A 23,996-nucleotide genomic window follows, 5' to 3' on the forward strand; every position below is an offset into this window, starting at 1 on the left:
ATTTGGCGGCAGAGTGAATTTTATTTGAGTTTAGTTGAACACGWCTGACGCAAAGTTGCAATTGTGACGTGTTGATTTGTGCAGTGAAGTGCAGTTATTKGGTTGTTGAATTGGTGAAAAGTGGCAAGGGGGAAATAAAAGTTGCTGAAAATGGCACAAATGTATTCATTTTATTAATTATTGTAGTACGAATAATAAAWGTGAAAAAAGTTTCGAAATCAAAATATTGAAAAAATTTAAATTTTTGAACGAAAGAAAAATAAAAATTAATTAGTGTTAAACTATAAAATTATCATTAATTTATCTTATAAAAACTAACAAAAAAAAATAAAAGCTACGCTGCGTTAAATACAAAATGCACACGCGCCGCATACAAACATATTTCATTTTGTACAACATATTGGCAACACTGTCACAGCACACGCCACGCGAACAGCACCAACAAATTGCTTCAATTATTGTGTCAGCAACAACTATGGTACGCGACACAACAACAACACTACACGTTTTAAGAGATTTTACTAACGTAACAGCGACTACAACAACGACAAAAACAACAGCARCAGCAGAAGCTGTGGCAAGGACAACATCCGTATCCGCTTTTGTTGATGAAGTGCTGCCGCATAATGACACTGTTGCCACTACAACAATGTTGCATGCAAAAGCTATTGACAGCAATGGTAACAGCAACAATAACTACAACAATAACAGCGAAGACTTTGCCCAGCTGATAGAGCGCAAATTGCAGGAAGAGCASAAGGCGGCACTGGCATCCGCTTCGTCAACGGTGAATGCAGCTGCTGCGCCGGACCGTTTACTCTCGCGCAAACGTCGTTATTTGATCTTTCCGGAGGGCAGCTCATTTCAATTGGGTAAGTCTGTTGCGAGTTGAAGTGTCACTGGACAAAATGGCAGCGCTGCATGCGTGGGCGCATTTACGTACGTATGTATATGTATATGAATGCTAAGGAGCGCGGTACAAAGTGAATATAAATAAATTTCAGGTAGCAAACAAACTGCGAATTTTAAAACAGAAATCTAATTTCATATAATCTAATGTATTCACAGTTGGCATGAATGTCTATAGCTTTGAGGTATGGACATAAGTTTAAATGCAGCTGTAGACAATGGTCTTCAAGCGGGKTYTAGTAGCTAAGTAAGTGGAGAAATAGTTTAAAAATGCAGTRGAATATAGGTTAGGTGAAGAAAAGTTGAGTTTAAACTAGAAGAGTTATGAAATAATTACTGAGGTAGTATTTTTGCAGTAGGAAAAGGATAGAATTTATACATGACATTACAATTTTATTGTTTAAAACCGCAAAGCTGCAAATTCAGTCGTTTCAAAGTCACTTTAACTTAATATAAGGCCTTTTACGATTTATTAAGCTTCTTCTTTTTATTGATTGGCGTAGACACCGCTTACACGCTTATAGCCGAGTTTATAACCGCGCGCCAGTCGTTCTTCCTTTTCGCTGCTTCACGCCAATTGGAGATTCCAAGCGCTGCCAGGTCCTTCTCCACCTTGTCTTTCCAAAGAAGTGGAGGTTTTCCTATTCCTCTGCTTCCCCCGCCGGGTACTACGTCGAATAGTTTCAGAACTGGAGTGTTTTCGTTCATTCGGTCGACATGCCCCACCACCATAGCCGCTGACTCTTAATTCACTAAACTATATCAGTCTCATCGTATAACTCACGCAGCTATTATTTCATTGAATGCGATATTCGCCATGGCCGATGACCAAAAGACCGTAAATCTTCCGCAAATCCTCTCTCTCGAAAACTCTTAACGTTGACTCATCAGATGTTGTCATCGTCCATGCTGCACCATATAGCAGGACGCGAATAATGAGTGACTTATCGACTTTGGCCTTTGCTCTTCGGAGAGGACTTTAATTCTCATTCGAAGTAGCACCATTTGACAAGAGTTATTCTGCTTTGGATTTCTGATATTGTTGTTGCTGTTACTACTGGTTCCAAGATAGACGAAATTATCCACGATATCGAAATTAAGTTCCGGATACTACCTCAGTAAAATCAATCATCAAGCTTTAATATGCTAAGTTTAGRCATGCTGAAATGAGCACAGACGACCGTGTTTGCAGTGGAGTGGTTTTTACCGACGAAAATATCAAAAAAGTCCACAAAATAATTTTGGATTAACATAAAATGAAGTTGTTCGAGATAGCAAGCACTCTGGAAATATAAACTGAAACCATTCACAAATGTTTGGTTATGAGAAAGCTCTTTGCAAAGTGAGTGCCCCGCGAGCTCAGTTTTCCCCAAAAAGAAAGACGTTTGATGATTTGAAGCAGTATTTGGAGCTGTTGTATTGCTCTGTGACAATCGATGAAACATGGCTCCAGCATTTCAATCCGAAATTCAATCGACAGTCTTCCAAATGGACTGTATACGATGAATTCGCTCCAAAGCATGGAAAAACCCAACAGTCGGTTGACAAGGTTATGTCGTCTGTATTTTTGGGATGCGCTTGGAATGATTATTGTGAACTGTATTGAAGAAAGAAAAACCATCAACAGTGACTGTTGCAAAACTTTATTACACCGTTTGTTGGACAAAAYCRCCGAAAAACGGCTGCATTTAAAGAAAAAGAAAATGCGGTTTCATCTGAACAATGCATCGTGTTACATGTTTTCGAATTGCTTGCTCTTTCTCCGTATTCTCCAGATTTGGGCTCTAGCGGCTATTTTCTGTTCCCAGATCTCAAAAGAATGCACGCTGGGAAGGACTTTTCATCGAATGAAGAGGTGATCGCCGAAACTGAACCTATTTTGAAGCATAAGATACTCTTAGTACAAAAATGGTATCGAAAAGTAAGTGGGTCGCTATAAGTGCATTATCCTTGAGGAGAACTAATGATGAATAAAAAACCGAATTTTGCCAAAATAATATCTTTTACTATGGTAGACAGGGAATTTTTCAATTGACCCGTTATGTTGTAAAGCTTCCAACACCAAGAAGTATTTAAATTATTCATAGTCTATCATATTCATAATCTAAGCTAAGATTCGCMTTTTTAATCCAACAAATGTGAAGATATTAGTTCAAAGATCTTAAGCGCAGATTASTTCTCAATATTTTGCCTAAGAGAATAATAAGAATTTAATTCAATATATGATAGTTGTATGAGTTTGAGYGAATATCACGTGCTAGTCTCTGTTCAACGTTAGGAACAGCCAATAGGTCACTTCTCTATTTAACACATAAATTTACTTACATTTGTCTTATTATGAGAACCTGAAACGGTTTGTGAGGATAAAGTTGGGTAAATCGAATATATGTATAAGGTATCTTTAGAGCAACTGCTGCACCAAAAAGCTTTTTGAGCCTGAAATGCTCAGAAAAGCATATGCTTTTTAACGAATATTCTGAATTCCGAAAGAAAACAGGAAGACATTACTTCGGCGAAACTAACGTAAAAGCTCAGGACACCTTTTTTATTACTTTACGAAACAGTTTTGTAAATTAAACGAACGAATGTAACACAATTTTGACTCTCCTTTGGAATTAAGATGAAATAAACAGTCTGCCTTACTTTATCTTCAAAAAATGTTGGGCTTTTGTAAAAGTTTGTTCGGTGCTCTCCTTTGTAAGCTTTTAGTTTTATGTATGCGCTTTAAAAATTCAACTACTAGTTTAATCCAACAGCTTTATTACAACAACAAAAACGTATACAGAATATTATAATGTTACTTCGGCCTTTAATGTTTGCTTGCGGCATCGACGTATTCTACAAGAAATTTATCAAACBCGACTCCCTTTTATATACATACGATTCTATTGGTAGTTTAATGCAAAGTTAATGTAGCTACTGATTGTATATCTATAAAATCAGAGTTCGGTTCGGAAAGCTTAAGCCCACTTGACTTTGAGTTTTACTGTGGCGAATACCACTCAATTTCCCATCTCTTACTTTCTTCTCTTCTCTCCCTTGCCGCAGTTTATGACGGTATCTATGGCGTTGTGGACTACACCAACTACCTTATTCTCGGCATAACCGTCGCCTTGGCTTGGGAATTGCCCAGTAAGCCACAAGAAGACGTTATCGAAGAAATCGCCACCCGTTTGAGACAACCCACAACCGACTTGCGGCGGAACGACACCGACTCGCGCATTACTTATGTAGAGACGAAAGCACATTCAACACAAATAACCAAACAACAAACGTTACAACCGGCAAAGAGTTTACAACCAAACTACATCAATCWCATGACATTGACAAATCCGGCTGCAAGAAAGAGTGACAACTCCAAATATTACTACGSGAAAGCTACGGCCCGACTGCCGCCMGCTTTCCAGGCGCCAATGCATCCGAAATATTATTATTATAAAGGCAGCAATAAATATGATTACAATAACAAGAAAAATCATATGTTGCAACGTCCTACAGACAGTTACTACCGCACACAAGCGACACGACGACCAGTTGGCGGTTATTACCGGCAACARCCGAACGATTGGCGGCGCAAGGACCGACACTACTATGGTGACGGCAATAAAAATAGGTTTTACAACAGCAACAACAAGAATAATAACTTAAGAACGCTGAAAGTGCATCCTTTCAACAAGTGGACGCCACAATCACAGCAACAGCGAGCATCTTCAATCTACAGTAACAGGCCTCAGGCGCAGAACGGGAGCAACCAGTATCCCTGGTGGAATCTGGGATCGAGGTAAGTGCAGTGCTAAAGTGAAATCAATTGATGTTGAATGTGGTGATAGAGTGCGGCATGTACGAGTGTGTCATGTGTTGTGAGGCATGTGAAAATGTTGTCTCAGCTGTCACAATATGGTGCAGATCACATACAAAGAATTCATGCCTATACATACCTATGTTGCAAGCAGCAGAGAGTTAGCTGTGCACTTGCTATCATTTCAATCGTTTTTTTTTGTGTTTTTTTTTTTTGTATATCCGCGTCCCCTTACCGTTAATTTTTGGTAACATAACTGAGCCAAAAAAAAGTAGAGCCACTTCCTCTTGCTACCAATAACTTATCGATATTTTCAGATTTTTTATGGACGACAACTCAATTCATTTGAATATCTCAATTGATTAGGTTCAAGTTAGGTTTTTCTAATCCTGCCACTTATACTTCTTAAGACCACTTCCAAGAAAATCAAAAACCCAATAACAGTTAACATTAGTACGACGAGTTTACTCCATAACACAAACGATCGCTGTAGCTGAGTTTATGATAATCACTTAAGGGGACGTAGACTGAATAAATCTGACAACAGTATTCCACTTAAAATAGCCTGATGCTTTACAAAGAGTAAGCTAGTATCGTAACAAAGAATCGTTTTGATAGAAAAAAGTAAATAATATGTGATCTGTCACTAGATCTGTCACTGTCCTTCATTCCTTTCGAGACGCGTTTGTAAAAAGCATACTTGTTTTCCTTCGAGGCTATCTCGCAAGAGGTTGACGATCCTATATATCCTTAATTCATTTCATCTTTTCCTTCTTCCGGCTGTCAACCCCTGCAGAAATGACATTTTATATCGTTTTTAGTACTTTTCATATTTCCAGACTGGTTCGGTAGCCATATGCTTGGCACTTTTGATAATCTTATTAGCCACTTCSTTTCCAGGAACTCATTAGTCGTCTGGAACCGAGTATATATACATGCTTCCTCGCAGCCGCTGCATCTATTGCTTCTAAGGACATTTCCTGCAAATGCTTCCGCATGAAAGCACAATTCCGAAAGCTTGAAAAATCGCTTGAGATTCAGCTCCAAATAATAGATTCTGGCGCACACTTCCGCAGACATTTTTGATAAATAAATATTGAAAGTTCCGCTGGTGAGTCGCATGCATCATCCACCCTCTGTAGATGAGCTAACCTATCTTAAATAACCTGGTTCATCCTTACATCATCATATCTTGCAGTGCCATTAACAAGAAATCGACTAAGCATAAAATATTCTCAATAAATTACAGAAAAGCACTTCATATATAAGCAATAATACACAGCTTTGCTTTAAGAATTTCAAATAACACAACTTACGTATTTTAGAAAATTGTCTCCACTTAGCGCATYAAGACTCACACATTTACTTAGTTTCTTCAGGGTGTCATCTATCTCAATATGTTACGTTCTCATTCTGTTTTTGTCCAAATTTATTTTGTTAAATTTTAATATTTTCGTCAGTGACCACGTTTCGTAGGCATTCACTGCATCTTTGCTATTGCGGCCTTCGTCGTGGAGGTCTTCCTCTTTCTCTATTTCCACCGGCGGGTACTACGTGGAATACTTACAGAGCTGGAGTGTTTTCATCTACCAGACGACATAACCTAGCCAGCGTAGCCAGTGTCTTTTAATTCGCTGAATTATGTCAATGTCGTCGTAAATCTCGTACAGCTCACCGTTCCATCGACTGTGGTATTCGCGGTTGCCAATGCGCAAAGGACTATAAATCTTCAACAGAACCTTAACTCGTAACTTGGACTCAGCAGATGTTGTCATCGTCGACGGCTCTGCACGGAGCCACACCCGTTTAAAAGAAATAAATTTATCTAGTGAATGAAATTTGATGGAAGGAACGCGACACCAAACAAAAAAAGAAGAAGTAGCACATGTCATAGTCTAATCTCAGTTCGTTTATGAGCAAAAACCAACCATTTGACCATTTGTGGTTGGAAACTAAAATTGTATCAAACATTTCCTATCATTGATTCCTTAGCAGCATATGATAGACTCGAACTGATAATAATCACTATCATACTCTCCCGCGGGTTGTATTTCCACTCAAGCATAGTCGCTTCCTTACYCTTTTAAGCTCAATTTCTTCACTTAAATAGGCTTAAATACGTATGTTGAGGACTTTCATGTACACATGTATACTAAGCATATACATACATACATACCTATACATATCTATAAGGACGCGCTATGTTTATTTTGTTTTTATTTCGCAGACTATCGCATACATTGCGTAGAAAACCAATTCCCTCAAGACGTATTGACAGTGGCACCGGCAGTCAGCAAAAGCAGCAACAAAAATCAGCTAAGCAACAACAACAAAAGCAAAAACAAGCCGCATCCGGATTTTATCAACAGCCACCTGCCACAGCACGGAAACATCGAATTTATCCGGTTTTCGGTAAGCGCAGCATAGCAGATGAGCCTGCAACGGCACAGACAGCTGCAGCAATGCACATTAACAACAACAACATCAGCAGCAGCAACAAAACTTCGCATAGCAGAAATCATAGCGAAGAGCAAGAGTCAACGCCACATCGTCGCTATCGTCGCAGCGGCATCGCCGGCAACGAGTTGAGTCGCATGGAGCGCATACATATACGTCATCATCGTCGAACACGGCAAACGCTCTACGAGAAGATTGAAAAGTATCTGGACAAGTAAGTGACATATTCATTCTGGCTGCAAATATATACACACATACATATATGTATGCGTACACATAAGACTTTTCCGTGTTTACCTCGCATTGCTTGCGTCGGCTCTGCCGTACGCCTCGCCCAAACTCTTGGTGAGAAATGTCGTAAACGTGCTGTTTGAAATGGCGATACATTTGCAAATGCAGAATTTCATCGAGGAAAACGTGCTGGCATGGTTGCTTACATACATACCAATCATATGTATGTTAGTGTATGTGTGTGTGTGTGTGTAAGTAAGCGTGGAAAAATTGCAAATATCTTCAGAGTGGAGTAAAGACAGCAACGAGATTACTTTCAAGTCGATACATGGCATTAAGGTGATTTGTTTGATCTGCATGCAGCGATGTTAGCTTTTGCATTCACGACTTTCGAGCTATTAGSCTAAGGAGCAGTACTTACTACCAACGGCTGTGGCGTCGTTAAAGGCTAGACTATATAGAAAAAAGTAATGCAAATACGGGGGATGTTAAAGAAGAGCGTAGAAAATTAGTAGCTTTAGTTAATTAAAGCTAAATTAAAAATGTACTTAGAATTCTAGCAATGGCAAGCAACTCCAAGCTCCAATCATTACGAATAACAGAACTTCAGGCGAAGTTCAGACCGGCTCAGAATTTCAAGGGTAATCCATTTCGAGGTTTCTTCCTTTTTTAAAGAAAAAACCCAAAAACTTTAAATTTAATAGAGAATGTTTATTATCATTCAAAAGAACATTCTTTGGCATTTATTTTTTGAAGATTATCTGTTTCAAATGTTGGCCGCGGCTACGTCTCAGATAGTGCATCCGTTAAGCCCATTTTTCAATGACTCGTTTGAGCATTTCGACTAGTAACTCGTGGTKGACACGCGTGATGTTTTGCTCCAAAGACTGAATCGAAACGGGATTGTCCACTTAGACTTTAGACTTTACATATCTCCACATGAAAAAATCAAGCAGTGTGATATCACACGATCTTTGGGCCAGGCGACCGGCGCAAAACTTGAAAGTATCTGTTCACCGAAGTGTTCTCTCAATAATGATGGATTTATGGATTGAAGCCATGTGTGTGGAAGTGGCGCCGTTTTGTTGCAACTAAATACCGTCGAGAACAAGAGTTTCAATTTCAGGTTTCACATAGTCGGTTATCATGCCGCGATAACGGTCGCTATTGACGTTTACGTTTTCACCACCATCATTTTTGAAGAAATATGGACCGATGATTTCACCACACCAAATTGTTGTTTTTTCTGAATGAAATTGCAGCTCTTGAATCTCTCCAGGTTGCTCTTCGTCCCAAATGTGACAATTTTGCTTCTTTACATTCCCATTGAGCCAAATACTTGTAGGTCTCATCGCTGAAYGAAATTTGGCGCGAAAACGTCGGATCCCCTTGGACCTTTTCGATTTCAATTAAAAATGTACCAAGTCGTACCATACGTCGGTCTGATTTGCAGCACACTGGGCAAGATTAGTCGAATTATTATTAGCATCAACTGTCAACCTGTAAACTGTGGTTCCCAAACCAAACCAAATCAATTTAATAATCAAAGAGCCCCGTTGTTATGCTCGGCATTAAGACAAAGTTATAGTAATCAAGTCAATCTGCATATAATTCCACAGCCAGTACTTCAWGCACACCTCTGTGTTCGTTCCAGTATCGAAAATTCTTCGAAAAACTTCCTTTGCTRAATGAAAACAAAATAAAATCGAATAACCGTAAACCGTCATCAAATTACGTCACTTTGTGTTATAAATATTTAATTGACGAGTGGTTAGTAGTCTCACTCATCATCGCCTGCACGATGTAAGCGGGGTAGTCTTCGCTTGTCCAATAATATTAGTATTTTTGAAGAGCCTTGGGCATTTAAGATGGATATCGGCAATTAAGGACAGTTGCGCGCAGGGTTTTTGAACAAGATCAATCTTACTCGAATTTACTGTTAACTATTAGGTAGACTACTCTTTCCTATTAGGTAGACACTCTTTCGTGCCTCTCCGCCAGTAGTCCATTTAAAAGGGATTGACGGATGACCTTCAATGCTGAAGCAAGCTCTTTCTGGAATTAGACATGGGCCCTCGTCTCCAGCACAGCGTCTTCGAAGATGTTTGGCTTTCCCTCCCGCAGATAGTCATTAATATAGGAATCACCATCTTTAAAGCTACGAAACCAATCACGGCACGTTGTTTCACTTGGGGCAGCAACTAAGTGAAGTTTTTCTAGTTCCCCATGAACTTCAGCCGTCAATTTCTGTGAAAATCACCACGCAAATGACGCTTATTTTGAAAAAGGAAAGGAGTGCTGTTTCGACGGGGTTGGATAAAAGGGAGAAGGATGTCAGATGTGTAGRGTTGGCGGGGCATKCAAAGAGGTGGCTAGTGTCATACGGRGACTCATTGCAYGCTGGACATATGGTTGATATGTAAGGGTCTATTCTAGATAAGTAGTAGTTTAGTCTTCTATAGTATCCAGAACTTTTCGTCTACAATGGGGGGTGGTTCGACTGCAAGTTCCAACCGGTGAACAGCTCCGCACTGCGAGTACTTACTTGAAACCAAGATTCTAACCGACCATGAGACCGCTATAACTAAATATACTGAGTACTTGACCATTTCTTCAAGTTCAACATCCTTTTAAAAAGGTTTCTTAAGTGCCTCAAAAACATGCACGTCAATATAAATGCATTTGGTGCAGTATGCTGTATTTGCCAAAACCACAAGTGTAGCTTAGCCACTTCATTGGAACCAATCAACATTTGCCAATATAGTTTAGAAAAGTAAGGAAAAGTCTTGTTGATGCAACAACTACATACGGACAAACACAAATTGAAACGGGCAACATCATCTGCATATTGCTGGCAGTCATTAACGACAATCCTATTTGGTTGTATTTACGTAAAACATCCTGCTCTATATCGATCTGTAATGACAACCGGCAACGAGTAACCGGAAGTTGCAATGGAGCTGAGTTGCCAGCACCGAGAAGGTCGAGCAATATAGCAAAGGAAAGAGAAAGTAATGAAGGCAAGATAACTGTATTTAATATACGTACACAGTTTCAGTATCATTTACAGGTAATGTGAAATTGCTTTTTTCTTTACTATGCTCCTTCAGAGAATTCAGAGAGCTCTTCGACTGACTGAAACGGGTTTCATTCCGATTATTGTTGACCTGTTTGCATGTCAAATTCATACAAGCATGTCCAAAGAGAAATGTTTACGGTACACTTAAAAAAAAAAATCATACCAGAAATATACACAAAACTCATTCGCATGGACGCGAGAGATGTCGAGCTGTCTTGCTGTCTCTCTAACATTTACCTGACGATTTACAAGGACCATATTCTTCACTTTTTCAATATTTTCATTGGTTGAAGAGATCGAAGGAGAGGTCGTCCAGTATGAGGCATGTCCTTAACGATCTCTCGACCGTCTTTGAAAGTTTTGTACCACTAGTGGGCTTGTGTTTTTGAAACATCGTCGYCTTTTTCCAACATTCGAACTATGCGGCACACGAAATTTGATTAGAAATACAAAAAAGTACATTTTTTGGAATTTCCCGGATAATTTAATTGCAATTTCCTTGTCCTTTTTTGTCACATTGTATATATATAAATTATCATCATGGCGAGTCTCTCAGTTTTTGAAATATTGATCTGATATTTTCTAACAGGTCTTGTTCTCACCAAGAAGCTGCTCATTTGTTGGAACCGCCGATATCGAACTACTATAGCATATACATTTCCTATAAACTGAACGATCAAAATAAAGTTCATGTATGGAAAACTCTTTTATTCGATCTTCACGAAATCTGCCATGGTATATTATGCAAAGCAACAGTACCATCTTCGAACAAATTGCTTTGATGGGATCTCTGTAGCATATATTATACAAAATGTATATACAAACGGACCAATCAAAATCAACTCCCTATATGGAAAACGTCTCTATTTGTAAGGGGTATTACAGTTCCGGTGGCCTACATACTACCCAGACGCTATGGGAAAGAAATATGACTGATTTTCTTCGGCCGCGACTGTACTTCGGAGCATGCACACACCTGGAGAGTCAGGACAAATATTTTCGCGCAAARTATTTTTGTGAATGTTGCAAGATGATAATGCATCGTTCGTTAGAGCAGATATACGCTTTTAAATTCTATGTGAAACTCGTCCACCATTTCTCCTGGACAAACCGTCAACGCCAAGCTTTACGTAGAAGTCCTCAAGAGACTCAAACGAAATCTCAACTGGGTCCGACAAGATATCGCAGCCAATTGAAAGTTGCACCACGATAACGCCCCGGCTCACACCGCTATGCTTGTGAACAGCTACCTAACCAAGGCCGGCATTCCAACGCTTCCGCAGCCACTCTACAGCACAGATGTGGTCTCCCTGACTTCTTTAGTTTCCTTGCCTTAAAGGCCGATGAAAKGCAATCATTTTGAGACGACAGAGGGGATCCAAGCAGCATACACCACGGCTCTCAAGACAGTGCCTTCCGTGACGGCTTCAATGCTTGGAAATCGTGCTGGCAGCGCTGCATCGACACAGAAGTTTAAGCGTTTTTAAAGAATTGTAACGATTGATTCGATAATTTTTTTTTAAATCGACTCTGTTCTTTTACCTTCCGGACAAACAAGAAATAAATGTGTATACATATATGTTTTTATGTGATACACATAAATCTAGCGGTATTAGTTCCTAACCCGCAACTTCAGATAGTAATCGCTAAGGCCGAAGCTTCGTGCGACCGTTGGCTAAAAGAGCGTTTCCAGCAGCATTGTCAAGTTTAAATGAAGCAGTTYCGCCTCGGCTAAAAAAAATCGCAACAAAGACCCAGTTCAAAGAGGCCTTTTTTGTTTTCAGAGAATCGAGTGTCTTCAGTTTCACGAAGACTTTCTTTAAAGTCTGTTTCTCGACAGAAAGTCAGCAAAAATGAGCCGTCAATGTGAAAGTAAAACTATAAATGATTTAGAAATATAATATTTCAATCACCTTGAATTACAGTAAGTCTATTGAATTTAAAGCATTTAGAATTTTAGAAGCTTGGCCTTGACAAAAACAATGCAAACTGCATACATATGTGTACAAACGTTTACAGTTTTTGCATGACGACTATAAAATGCGAAACAATCACAGTAATTGCCAATCAATTTTCAATTTGTTTCACTTGAAATAATAAAACTATTTGATTACACAATGCCAAAATGCACATGGGAGTATACCTAACAGATCGTAAGATACATACTACCGTATTATTCCATATAAATACTTATATGAATGTGTGTGTGCATGCAAATGATGATGCACCTAAAACTGTATGGCAGAGCAATCTGATACGATGAAAGTAATCATTACAAAGGTTTCTGCATGTACATGTACATATTTATATGTGTTTTTGTGTGTGGCGTATGTATGTGAAGAGATATGTGCAGCTACTAGACACGATTGYCTTCAAATTCATGGCTTCACAATTTTGATTCAGTTGTCAGCAGGAATTACTATCTTGTAACACAAGTGAAATTTCATAGTAAGCCATTGACAAAAGACAAACTTCAAATGGCTTGCTATCTATATATACTAAGTACATATATACACGCATCCATACATATATAGATATATGTACATATATTTCTATAAAATGGTTGTATCTTGCATCAGATAAACGTTTGTTATGTGCATCTGTGGCCTGAAGATGGAATTGATCATATCAACATTTCAGAGTACAACAAAGTGTCATACTCCGTGGGAAAACGAACTAGTACCGCACTGGTTCAGTTTTGAAACTTTCAACACCGGTACTAGTTCATTATGATTAATTTATTCAGTATACATAAATGAAAATCATCAGCTTGATGAGCTGTGTCGATTTAGCCATGTCTGTCTGTCTATATTTTCTTTTTTCTGGTTGTATATACGCGAACTAGCTCTTCCGCTTTTGAGATTCCAACCTGAAATTTTGCACACGTTCTTTTCTTCTGAGGAAGCTAGTCCTTTAACGAAACCGCCGAATCACTTTCGGACAGAGCTATCATACAAAAGAATCGATCGAAATCAAAATCGCGAAAGGAAAATTTTTTATCTGACAAAGTATCTTCAAGAAATTCTGAATATGTGACCTGGTCTACGAAAACTAACTTACTACGTGCGAAAACTAGTTTTTCTATCACGTGAAAAAGCATCTCATCTTCCATCCGAAACAACTAAAAAGTGMAAATTGATTTTTTGACACCTARGCCCCCTCCYYCTTTCCGTTGACCAGGTCACATATATTTTTATTCGAAGCTATGTAGGCTTCAATATCAGAACAACTTACATTGAACTACAATAGAATATAACGGGTTTTTCAATAAAAGCGCTACACAATTTTTTTTTAATAAAACAAAAAAGGTTTGGGAAATGAATGAATTTTTTTATTTCTGTAAAAGTACATTTGATGCGATTATGAAAGGAACTCAAACTGAACMCAATTTTCCACGGTTTYCAAGCATAAATCGGCGGATACTGCTGCAATTTCACATTCGATATTCGTACGAAGTTCATCAATCGTCACTGGCTTRTTGGCATAGACCATAAACTTGACGTAGCCCCACAGGAAATAGTCTAAAGATCAAATTAYACGACCGAGGCGGCCAATTCACTGCTCCATTTAGTGAGATAACACTTTCAACAAACTTGTTTCTCCATAAATCGATTTTGACATTCGCTATGTGGCTTGTGGAGCCTTCCTGTTAGAACCACATATTGTTCAAGTTCATATCATCCGATTCGGGCTAAAAATATTCGGTTATCATTGAGCGGTGGCGATTCCCATTCACAGTAACGAGTCGATGAACCGCACTAAACTGTAATTTTTTCGGGATGCAATGGTGACTCATTTAGTACTTGTGGATTGTGTGCCTGACCATTAATATACATTTTGCTCATAGACGAAACCATTCAGCCAGGAATGGGACTCATCACTCAATATTTACTTTTCGATGAAATTCCGGATCATTTTTAAGTTATTTCTCAGCCCATTTCACGAAYATACGACGATTCTGGTGGTCAAGCGGCTTCAGTTCTTGCGTCAGTTTGATCTTGTAAGGATGTAGGCAAAGATCTTTTTGCAAACTTAGTCACAGAGAAACTTATAAAGAGAAATGTCAAAAGGGCGAGAAAAAATATGCCGTCATTAGCTGTCCCTATCGGTCTGCTTTTGTAGTTCCCAACTAAAAACACCGTTAAGTGATCAATCAGAACCAAGTCCTTTTATGAAAAACTTTTTTATTTGATAATTATCTTCAGGAAATATGATTGCGATTATTGTCCAAGGTAGCGCTACAATCTCCGAATACATTGTTCAGATTGGACCACTATAGCATTTGCAGCCATATCAACTGACATAACAAAACCAAGTTGTTATATGGAAATCTTTAATGCAAATGAAGATAATGCTCCTTCTCAGTCGTCTCTTTAAGAGCAGTTTATATTAAGGCTAAGGTTTATCTGCTATACACCAAATAATACTTCATCGCATATTTTTTCGTGGACTTAGCCTTTAAGAAAACTTCTATCTCTTATTTTACGGGAAATATTACTCGCATCATCTGCCAAAGTGCTCATGTTGCGCCCACCCATAGAAACCACTGGGCATATGAAATTTTTTTTTTTAATTCTTTTTTATATGCATTTTTCTTTTTTATGAACCTAAAGGTTCAAATGTAGTCTTACATAGCGCTCTAACTTTTAGATCTACATATAAAGAAATATATGCACTTCAACCGGCTTTTCTTACAAATATCCAATGTCATGTGTCGATTGAAATGCTCAACTGCTTCTGACATTGCTGTCAAAACAACTATTCCAAATGAGAAAGAATAGATAAAAGCAAATTGTTAGGAGAAATTAGTGAAAGCGACTGCTACAAGAGTAACTTTTTAGCACAAAACAATTAAAAAGATAAGAAAGATTAGAAACTCTTACAATAACTAAGTTAACAGAGGGTGTAAGCTTTAATCAGCATGGATTGGTAGAGGTTGTTCAATCAATCAGACACCGACAAAGTCAAAGCAACAAAATTAACCAGAATTTTTTTTCGGTCRACAGACGGGAAACATACTTTTTTATCAAATAATGTGGGATTTTAATAAGAAAACACAAAATGCAAACATATATGTACATTCGAAAAAAAAACAAGTGGCGTGCTCTTTTTTTCCTATTTGTTTAGATTAGACTATGTTAATGGTTCTAATTTTTTCACTTCAGGTTCGAATCAATATCAGTGAAGTAGACTTTGCCAAGAGCATATAGTTCAGATAACCTCTTATATTATATTCTAGATCAGAAAGATATCATAGACCAACCACTTCTGATTACTGAATAGCGCTTGCTGAGCTCACGGGTGGTCCATAGAACCAGCTCTCTTCTCAAACCCTGTATAGCCGCCCTAGTATCGCACTTGTCTCTGAAATTAACTACACTTTGGATCAGTACATCTACCGTTACCGTGATAGCAGCGGTACAGTGATCTGGTAGCCTGAAACTAGAGTTGATGGAGAGCTCCCGACAGTAGACATCACCGCCAACGCCTACTCTAAGTTTCAACCCATACGTAAAAAAAGTTACMGTGCTGTTTTCCCAGCGAAACCGCGCTGGAAACACGTCCCTCAAAGATATTTGCGCAGAAAAGGTTACGCTTTACATGTATCGAGTTTTTCACGGAAACAATAAAAGCAGTGAACCGCTTTGTATACAGCTTTTCTGTGTCTAAAAGCAGCTTTCCTCACATTAAAGTTAAAAACTATCGAGTTTTCCTATGACATGAAAATCCTAAAAACTTCAATCGCTCCCTTAACTCAAGACCTAACAATTTGAAATGAAGAGAAATTTACTTTATTGATTGTAATTGTAATAACAAATTTGATTTTTATTTTTATTTACAGACTTGAAATACCGCACAGCCATCACTGCATTTTACGCGCTCTCTGCGAGACRGGGCAAAAATCGAATGAGCGCGTGCCCGGTACTTTTGTTGGTGAACTAATGCGTGCGCTTTTTACAATACCCGAAGCTTTGGATGAGGACATAATGGAGAATCGAATACATTACAAAGATAAACGCTATGACGCGGCCAATGCATTCCAAGGCAGCTGTGCCGAAGAGTATGCGCTCTGTCGGCAATCGCTCTGGAAGTCGCAATTCGTTCAATARCAGAAATATGGTGTAATATTAATCTTTCAAGATACTTGGTTGGAAAAATAAAAGTTAAATACGAAAGAATATCACCCATACCCTTTAGAAAGAAAACACTTGTTGAATCCTATTTAAAATTKTTTTTTATTGAATTATGAAGCCATTATCACTATGATTGTTGATTTATAAATTGTTTAGCTCTGTTTTTGTCCCATCAGCCATGTAAGCACATTAAACGGACAGGCATTCTTTAATTGGTGGTCACATGTTTCRTAATCGGCTTGCACAATGCGACTGTAGTCGTCTTCTAGCCCAGTTTTTGTTGGAAATCTGTGAAGAAAGARGTATGTGTGGGTTAGATTAGGTTATATTTACCTTTATTTTATGTTTTATATGTTTTTATGTCAAATGTAATGAAATTGTTTCTATAATGCATTTCTTGCGTTATTTATCTATTATGTGTTTTATTTTACTTAATTTTATTATACTCTTGCAATGTGTTGCTACAGAGTACAATAGTCTTGTTCACCTAACGCTTATGTGTAACGACTAAAATAAATCGAAATTGATATAGAGCTATAATGGATGATCCAGGTAGAGGTATTTTTTTTTTTTTTTTTTTTTTAAATGACAGATCACGCTTGAGTCAAGCTGACATGTTATTTTTGTTCAGTATTGTTTGATATTTCATCATGGAAAGTCTTACGCCTGAACAACGCTTACAAATCCTTCAACGATTACGATATTATGGCCAACATAATCGGCCTACTGAATGTACAATTTGCAACACCATCAACCATCTTCAGACCCTGTATTCATTATTGAATAATATTCAATCGAATCGATCACGTCCAGCACGCTATTTAGAAGATATAGCAGCCATAGTTGAGAGTGTATACGAAGACCGTGGAGAGTCGATTCGGCGCTATTCGCAGCAACTCGGAATGACGTATAGAACGATTTGGTGAATTTTACGTCAAGATCTTAAACTGAAAGCGAACAAAATACAGCTTGTACAAGAACTGAAGTCGCTCGACTTCTGCGTTACTTCTCTTTATGAGCTCTTGAAAAACTCCAAGAAGATCCAACGTTTTCGAGGTAAATTTTGTTCAGAGATGAGGCCCTTTCCTGGCTCAACCCGTATGTAAACAAACAAAATTGGCACATTGGGACGAAGAGCAATCTGAAGAGGTTCAGGAGCTGCAATTGCATCCTAAAACCAACGGTTAGTGAGGTTTGTGGGCTGATGAAATCATCGGTTCATATTTCTTCAAAAATGCTGCAGATACGAAGGTAACCGTCAATGCCGCCACTTCCCGCACATTACATCAATCAATGGATTTATTGAGAGAACACTTTGGTGAGCAGATAATCTCACATTTTGGGCCGGTCGATTGGCCACCAAGATCATGGGATATCACACTGTTATACTTTTTTCTGTGGAGTTCTGTAAAGTCTCAAGTTTATGCGTAGCTCGGAAAACATTCGAAAGATATAATCCTATAAAAATAGATATCAAAGAATATTATTTCGCATGATAATAAACGTTCCCCATTAAATTTGAAGTTTCTGTGTTGTTTTAAGAAAAGAACCTCGAAATGCATCACCGTTTATATATAAATGATCAAGCTGTCAATTGTTATATCTTGATGGAACTTGGTATATCCGCTCCTTTGCATAAAGGAAGGACAAGTTCAAAGATGGGCGTAATCGAGTGGGCTGTAAAGAAGTCTTGGTTACAATTAGATTTATGATTGAAATTCAGAGAGAATCATTTCCTGATAGTATTATGTCTGTGTGCTACAAATGGGTTGAATCGAGTCAATASTTTCCTTAGCCCTAATACAAAGATTTTCGAACCGTCAATATCTGAGTTATYTTAGTAAAATTCAGAGAGTTTGTTTTTCTTACATATTAGTTTGTCAAAAAAGTCTTGCGGTATTTTTTTTGGAATTTTCTATTGTTCATAAAATTTTTTTTTTGATGACTCTTTCCTAGCTCTTGACTGATGCTACGTCTGCTACTATGCCGGTCTCTTTCGACCAATTCGCATCTTCGACCACCTCTACAACAGAACGAAAACGTTGAAACCATCGTTGTGCGGTGGAGATGGAAACTGTATCGGGTCCATAAACTGCACACATTTTATTGGCGGCTTGAGATGCATTTTTTCCTTTATCGTAGTATTACTGCAAAATATGCCATATTTTCTCTTTATTTTACTCCATGTTTGCGACGTCATAATAACTCACGAACGACCTAAAAGAAACGTCAAAATCAATCAACAATGTGTTAGCGCGTGAAATGAGCTTTCCAAAAAGGTATATCTTGACCCGATGCGACGAATAAAACTAGAACTACGCGCCCTCAGCGTCAACCAGCGAAAATACCGCAATACTTTTTTGACAAACTAATATAACGGTGCATCTTTGTGCTTAGAATGCAAAAAATCGGGTGATCCCTGATTTTGATCCTTGCAAATTGTAGGAATATGAAATGTTTGGTTGCACCCGAACTTAGCCCTTCCTTAGTTGTTATATCTTAAATTAATTTATATTATTTTCTTAATTTCTATTATTATTTTTTCATTAAATTCAATTTTTTTTACTTACGTAAACATCACTCGGAGTATATCCTGCGCTAATGAGTATCCTGGTGGCAGCAAAAATCGTTTGCAATCACAGATTGCGCGCATTATGCAGGACTTCAAGTCTATGCCGAGGCTGTAAGGTGACGAAAATTATGGAAAAAAAAATCTCCATCAATTGCAAGAGCAATAACCAAGAACCAAACACTTTCAATACAGAATAAACTTAGGAACAATCCGATCTCTTGCTATCATGATATCTCAATATTTTTTAGAACACTTCTCAATTTTAACTAATATTAAAAACTTTATCACAATGACACACACTCACATATTGCTCAAACCATGCAGCTGATGATACAGTTGTCTGCGATCGCGATAACTATGATAATGCTTCCACTCATGATGATCTTCCAGTTCAGGAAAATGCATATATAACGGTTCTATTTCATTCAACTCCTCTAACACATTAACAGAGCTCAGATCGGCTTCATTAAAATCATCACTTTCCAGTTTAGGCTGTTCACCATTTTCCGTATCACGTTTCCAGCGACTGCCTTGTACCAACCCGTCGGTCACAGCTTGCGTTTGCTCCCATTGTTGCCACTTGTTAGCCTTTTGCTGCCATTTCTTGCTTGACGTCCATGGCAGCGGCGTAGTTGTCCATTTGCTCCACTTCGTATCTTGCGACAACCAATCGGGCCGCTTGTTAGGCCATTGCTTTGCGGGTGACCACTCATAACGCTGCGCATAACCAGGTGCACCATACTTGGACCATTGCTGCCACTTATATGGCTGTGTGTAATATTTCGAAACAGCTGAGGTTGGTGGCGCTGCAGGCGCTACTGGCACCACTAAAGGTGCCATAGGCTTCGTATTCACCCACAGCAAGGGCTGATTCGACTCGTCGATGCGTTGCACTTTCGCCGGCTTTGCAGCTGGTTTGGCTTTGTACCTTATCAATGAACCCGGAATTTGTATTATAAGCGGCGGCGTGGGACCCTTCGGTTTAGGTTTCGGCGTCGTCGTCGGACGTAAGCGTTTCGGTATTAGATCGAGGCGACTAGTGATCATGGGATAATAAAGAGCCATTTCAATATTGAAATTGAAACCACTAGGATAGGTCACTAGCAATCTCTTAGCAAGTTGCATTGTAAATTTTAGACGAGTTTTAGCTGGCGCGAGAAGAAAACGTTTTTTGCGTGAAAACACACGCTCCACGATCGGACGCAATGTGGTGGTGCCACTGCCAGCGCTGAAAGTGTTCAGCGAATTCGTATTACATGATTTGGAGTTAAACCCCTTCTTAGTTGACGCATGTGCGGAATTTATTTTCGGTAAGTTCGACTTTGGTAATAAGTTTTGRAATACTGGTTCAGTAAAATTTTGTGCCTCCGCGCTTAGGTAACCGAAAAGAAGCAATAAATGTAGAAAACCATACGCTGGCATTAATTTCATTTTTTCCACGACTTTTCCTTACTTGTGAGCCATACGTACTTTTCGTTCGACTAAAGTTTTAATACTACTTGCTGTGGAAACATCGAAACTATAAAAACTCAAAAAAATTCGGTATAATTTCCGGCATTCACTTAACGGCATTTTGGTCGTAATTTTACCGCTTTTTTATTTTCACTATCTTCTTTTCTTTATATTCCTGTTTGGATTAAACCAATTGATCACACCAACGAAACCTGCGCTCAGCACTAACTGAGCCATCATAAATTAAATTTCATTYACTGTATGCTGATGATGCTCATTATTATTGACATAAACCATTCACAGCTAGTTGACATCTCTCTTTCAATCGACTGTTAATAAAGTTGTCAACAAACGCATTTGATACTCCAATAACCCAAATATTACAACCCAAATRATTTATACAGTACGTCGGCCGTAAGTGGGTGTGGGTTTTATTCAATCAGCGTTCCACCTACTAAATCAGTCACTTTTTATACTTTATAACGATCATTTCGACAGTGAATATGTCTTGGATAGGGATTTGTGTKATACTCACTGCATTACTGCTCGACCGCACGAATGGTTTGATTTATCCAAACCAGTCAACCACTTTAGGTGTAAGTATATTATCAAATGTCTCTGCTCTCCTTTTGCATAGTTCAATAACGGTAAAGTCTCTCTCTTCATCAGCTTGTGCACTCCGTTTCTTATCCCGTTGTGGAATATCTTCCCGAGCGTAGCATACTCATAGATTGGTGCTTTCAAATGTCCTATAATTTACCGGGTTCAGTTTCGGCTTTTTATAACATACCAATTTGGCCGGGAATACAAAATCCGAAACCGCGTGATAAACGTAATGTTGACAGCGACAATGATAGTCTGGAAGTGCAAAAACATTTGCAGTGGTTAGATAAATATGATCGCAAAATAAATGTAAATCAGCATCCGATGGACTTAACGGCTGGAGAGCTCTATCAAGGCATTGAGGATTACTTWTCCAGGTATATAACTTAGTTAAAATTAGGTCTAGACACAGATTCGATGTAGAGAAATGTTTCTGAGCAAAAATGCTTCGCTTGTTGAGAATACGGTGCATATTGGTTACGTACGTGCGATGGTTTTTGGAATTTACGATACCTGCTGCTCCTTCAATGGGTACCGAAAGACTTGTGTATATTCTGAAAATATTATTCTAAAAAGTTRGAATGGCTTTGAAACTCTTAAAATTTATTAGAGAAAATAGTAATGTAGTTTTCTATCGATCTGTTTTAATCCTTAGATTATTCTTTAAGGTTAACCATCTAAACAATTCGCCCATAAAAGGTCCATAAATCTTCCGAAGAACCTTTCTCTCGAAAACTCGTAACGCCTACTCATCAAATGTAGTCATCGTGCATGCCCCTGCACCATAWAGTAGGACGGGAATGATGAACGWGTTGKAGATTTTGATCTTTGTACGTTGGGAATGCCATATCCAAGATAAACGAACTTATCTACGACTTCGAAATTATGACGAAAGTGACGTTGGCATGCTTTCTGCCGRTCATATTCTATTAAGAAGCTGCTATTCGAAATTTTTTATAATCGGGCAATGGAACGTCTGCTCCATCGTCAACRATTATGGAATCGGGTTTACCATCTCCGAGTGTTTTTACAGCCATTCAGCAGGGTAGAGAAGTGTTCCCTTCATAAATGCAATATGCTCTGGGTATCGATTACTAGATTACYTCTCAGGTTTCTACAAGAGTTTGCTCCGGYCTTAAAACCTTTTTCCTAGAATTTTCGTGCACATACTACACTTAATCTAACACTTATTTTTATATTTCGTACTTGTATTTCCCATCAACTTATTCTTATATGAACTATATATGTATTTTTGATAAAATAAACTATTTCTCAGCTTCGGCGTACATGAAACCTGTCTTCTACGCAGCGTTTGYGAGCTAGCACAGCATCCATTTGATGATGACCATCATACAATTCTCACGGAGCTACTGACATTTATACTGACGTAAGTMGAGAAATCAGAATATGCCAACTTAACCGCATACCTTACAATTAAACAAAATTTATTGTTTTTGTACTTTTTAGGCCATCTCTGCATCAAGGTTTCACCAAAGAGGAGAAGGTTTACAGGGAGACGTACGAAGCTGCCGAACTACATGGGTTTTTGGGCGAAAATTGTACCGCTCTATATTCCGATTGCGAAAGGGATATTTTAAGTGTTGTAACCAAAATTATATTAATAAATGATTGATTAAGAAACAAACAATTACACAAATWATAGGCGTTTCGTCTCGTATACTTAATTGAAAATGATTTTTGTTATCCTAACACCCTCCCTTTTTTAACACATTTTCCATCCAAACTACATTTTTAGAAGTGGCCGATTTGTTGTGAGAGGTACTCTGTTTCAAACGTCTGGACGCTTGCCACTTGCAAGGAGTTCTCTCAAGATTCGTTGTATCTAGTGTAGACAGATAGAGTGGATGTCTGACGACGCMCTTARGCCCATTTTGTGTATCCAGTGTAAGAAGAGCTWAGAGCTTGATTTCCTGWTCTGTTACCACATCAACAAAACTCGAAACATATTTTGAAAAATGTACATTWTGTGCCTTTTATATTCCACAATTTKATTTGAATTACWAAATCYATTATTTCAAACCATTTTTAAGTTTTCTTACCTAAAGAGTAATTAAACACTCCGTACCTAAATTATGTATATCTGTTCCCCGCTCAAAATTTATTGTATGAATCTTGGCATAATCTAACATCTAGCATTGCTTTTATATTTCGGGAATTGACCATCCTAGTTCTGCAATCCAGAAACTCATATTTTTTCGTAAAGTTTGACATTTTTGACGGTATGCATACTCAGATACAATATTCTTATCGTCCAAAAATGGAATTAAATCGCGAACATTTTCGCGCTATTATTTTTCACAACTTTTGACGCGGATTAAGTCATCAAGAGTACATAGATGAACTTAATTAAATTTTCGACGATGAAGCTCCRTCGAGGGCCAGTGTTTATCGATGATAAAGTAAAATCAAGCGATGTCGTAGATCACTCCAAGACGAATTTACAAAAGGTCATCCAAAATAAGTTGTTGTTCCGGAAGCTAGTGATACCGTGAGACAGCTATGAACATTAGTGGGATATGTTCACATTGGCTTCCACGCAAATTGGTCAATTGCTCAAAGCAGGCTCATGTCGATTGTAAAATAACCGTCGTATTTTCCTGTTTTGGTACCAATTGACTTATGTTCATTCCCGTACGGAAAATATTCTTCTTTTCGCTACGTGGCGCCAATTAGATATTCCAAGTGAAGCCAGGTCCTTCTCCACTTGGTCCTTCCAACGGAGTGGAGGTCTTCCTCTTC

The 23,996-nt window shown here is 38.3% G+C and overlaps 3 protein-coding genes across 3 annotated transcripts; 2 read left to right on the top strand and 1 right to left on the bottom strand.

Annotated features, from left to right (window-relative positions):
* Positions 1 to 310: 310 nt before the first annotated feature.
* Positions 311 to 16,636, top strand: LOC108976472. The gene is given in 4 exon segments (XM_018945590.1): positions 311 to 872; positions 3,958 to 4,690; positions 6,936 to 7,379; positions 16,318 to 16,636. Coding segments are annotated over 4 exon segments (2,013 nt in total). The 5' UTR covers positions 311 to 355.
* A 77-nt stretch (positions 16,637 to 16,713) lies between these two features.
* Positions 16,714 to 20,652, bottom strand: LOC108976473. Its single transcript, XM_018945592.1, has 3 exons — positions 19,486 to 20,652; positions 19,180 to 19,290; positions 16,714 to 16,897 (listed from the first exon to the last, which is right to left on the bottom strand). Exons 1-3 carry the CDS (start codon positions 20,610 to 20,612, stop codon positions 16,762 to 16,764), a joined length of 1,374 nt encoding a protein of 457 aa, XP_018801137.1. The 5' UTR covers positions 20,613 to 20,652; the 3' UTR covers positions 16,714 to 16,761.
* Positions 20,653 to 21,119: 467 nt separating this feature from the next.
* LOC108976494 lies at positions 21,120 to 22,884 on the top strand. Its single transcript, XM_018945621.1, has 4 exons — positions 21,120 to 21,229; positions 21,303 to 21,613; positions 22,513 to 22,623; positions 22,704 to 22,884. Exons 1-4 carry the CDS (start codon positions 21,137 to 21,139, stop codon positions 22,867 to 22,869), a joined length of 681 nt encoding a protein of 226 aa, XP_018801166.1. The 5' UTR covers positions 21,120 to 21,136; the 3' UTR covers positions 22,870 to 22,884.
* Positions 22,885 to 23,996: the final 1,112 nt, after the last annotated feature.

The sequence above is a fragment of the Bactrocera latifrons genome, unplaced genomic scaffold, assembly GCF_001853355.1.
Source record: "Bactrocera latifrons isolate USDA-ARS-PBARC rearing strain unplaced genomic scaffold, ASM185335v1 scaffold_77, whole genome shotgun sequence".
Classification (NCBI taxonomy): domain Eukaryota; kingdom Metazoa; phylum Arthropoda; class Insecta; order Diptera; family Tephritidae; genus Bactrocera; species Bactrocera latifrons.